We start from the raw sequence: 2,500 nt of genomic DNA, 5'->3' as shown, positions 1-2,500 counted from the left end.
GTCCTTTATCTGCAGGAGACCAGGTGTAACGTGCCACTTAATCATGCACAACGTCTTACAAACCAGACTCAATTCCTCGTCTTTCATTTTCGAAAATGAGCCGTAAAAATTCAGAACTCGTCTACCATGTTTTATATGCTTGCTAGTCAAGCTTACAAACAAGTTATGATCCCCAGGGGACCGAGGGCAGTAAAATATGGAATACGTTCCGTTTTTGTTATCGAGAACTTGCGCGGAAATAACGCTGCCATCGGGCGACTCAAGCTGCACGCCGATTTCTCTCCGACGCCCTCTGTTGTCAGTTGTCGGGACTACGAATTCTGTCGGCCTTAGCTTGCCAACGGGCTCACACGCCTTTTTACCGATAGTCAGGGCTGGAATGCTAAATCGACGGCCTTTGGCCGTTTTTGCGCGATTTTTATCTTGATTTAGTGCAGGCGAACTAATCGACGTGCTCATGTCGCTGACATTCTTTTGCGATTCGGAAGAGAGAGAACTGGTACTAGCTTGTTCATCTTCTGTCGAAGTATGAGCGATGGAAGTGCCTCCGTTAGGTAACTGAGAACCTTCTGAGAGCGACGGCGGTGTCATTTTCCCGCCGCCATGTTCGGGTGGTTCGTGTCCAAAGGAAATTGAACCAAAAGCATCGTTAATAGCTTCCATAATAGGTCTTTCATCTGGATCAAATCCCACTTTGACGTTGTTCAGAGCTCCTTCGGTTTTGTTCTCTTGCAATTCGCAAAGTCTTTGACAAATCAAATGATTCATCATTACAATATCTGCATCTTTTCCCCGTTTGAGAATCTCCTCGCTGAATTCGCACCCGTCGATAGTACGAACAAGGCTTTTTTCGATTTCCTCTTTGCGATTCACCAGCACTGAAGAACGATTGTCTCGGATGGTATTTAATTCTTTTAACAGCTGATGTTCCCTATCTTTGATTGCTTGAATCAGCCTACGCGAAGTTCTCCGAATTTGCCACGAAACCTCATCGATTTTATTTTGCCACTTTCCGTAAACCTTGATAACTTCAAACACAGACTTTTGTAATGCAGGAATATTTTTCTGTGTTGTCTCTAAGAGTGTCAAAAGTGTGGGTTTCGTCGAATCAATAGCGTTTTGCAAGGAAAAAGCCTCATGCCCAGCGTGATCGGAGGTAGTTCTGCAATCTTTGCATGTTAATAAATCACAGGTTTTACAATACATATCTAAATTTTCAGAGTTGTGTCTGCTGCAAGTGGTAAATGAGGATTCTTCTTTTGGATTTGTTCGATCCACGAATTCTTCCAGAGATAAAATTTCGTGCTCCCTCGTAAACTTAACTCTTCGATGAGCTTGCGTGCAATCCACACACAGAAATTCTCGGCACTCTAAGCATCTAGTAGTCGCCAAACTTTGGCCATTTTCGCAGCCACTGCAGTCTTCTTCGCGCCTTCGTAGCTTCTGCCTTTCAAACTCTTGGAGCTTTCTTATAACAATGACATTCGGTTGTAAGTCTTCAGGATTTTTCGACGGCAACGAAACCTCTGACCGGCAAACTGGGCAAAACAAAGAGGTCTCGTCGTCCTCTGTAATTAACCCGATGCATTCTTTACAAAACGTATGCAGACACGGCAGCACTTTAGGCTCCTGAAATACTTTGCTGCAGTATTTACACCAAATATCCTGAGGTGTTTCCTCCCTGAATTCTACAGATTTTCGAGAAGTTCGTTTTGAAGCCATGCTTCATTCGCAACAGTTGAAGAGCTAAGACAAAGGACAAAGTGAATGATACAGAATTCCTCGTGAAGTTGCTGCAACCCCAGAATAATTAACTGAATTGGTCGCGTGAAATAACCTGCTTAAGTGTTAAGATTTGTTCCTCACTCTTTCAAGGCCGTTTGCCATCACATTCAAAACTGATATGAAGAGGACTCAAGCTTGCAGAGCGCGAGGCTAGGCTTGGTTCCAGTATGATACAAGAACATCGATTCTGCAAAAATTCATTTGCGCTTGGAATTTTAATAATTTACAAGGTGTGTTTTCAAGATTGGCAGGTACTAAAAGCCAGAAACACAGCCAGTCAAACAAATGATTCTTGTTTTAAAAAGATAGAGAATTATGAATTAAGAAACGGAATATTATGATTTTGCCAGCCATGAATTTAATGTAGACCGACTCTGTTTGAAAAAATGTATCAGTTTTAACACCCCAAAATTGTAATCGACTTTATCCGATTTCAGGAGATTCGACGTGCTCTAAACATTTGTAGTTTGGAAACACCAAAATTCAAAACAGAATGCAAACAATACTAATTGATTCAGGCTATTTTATGTCAGGTCCAGGCTTTAAACTGAATCATTTATTGATTTAGTTTATCGACTAATTGACAAGATTTGTTGGTGATTTGCATCTGATGCTCGGGCTACAAAAGTAAACTTCTAATAATGAACTACTTCGGAGGGCAATATCAAGACGGGCACGGCTCTTCTCAAGTCGTTCAGTTTCTTCCTACCCGTCA

At 41.9% G+C, this 2,500-nt stretch overlaps 2 protein-coding genes across 2 annotated transcripts in view; one reads left to right on the top strand and one right to left on the bottom strand.

The window, feature by feature from the left end:
• Positions 1-1,970, bottom strand: part of LOC138019786 (E3 ubiquitin-protein ligase TRIM45-like) — a 3,937-nt gene extending 1,967 nt beyond the window's left edge. The window contains exon 1 of the mRNA XM_068866674.1: positions 1-1,970. This exon is cut by the window's left edge and continues 287 nt beyond it. Within this exon, the coding sequence (XP_068722775.1) occupies positions 1-1,722 (1,722 nt within the window). The 5' untranslated portion in view covers positions 1,723-1,970.
• Positions 1-2,500, top strand: part of LOC138019787 (mitochondrial ribonuclease P catalytic subunit-like) — a 21,306-nt gene that overhangs the window by 16,398 nt on the left and 2,408 nt on the right. The window lies entirely within an intron of this gene.

The sequence above is a fragment of the Montipora capricornis genome, chromosome 10, assembly GCF_036669925.1.
Source record: "Montipora capricornis isolate CH-2021 chromosome 10, ASM3666992v2, whole genome shotgun sequence".
Taxonomy (NCBI): Eukaryota; Metazoa; Cnidaria; class Anthozoa; order Scleractinia; family Acroporidae; genus Montipora; species Montipora capricornis.
This window is presented reverse-complemented; position numbering and strand designations above follow the sequence as displayed.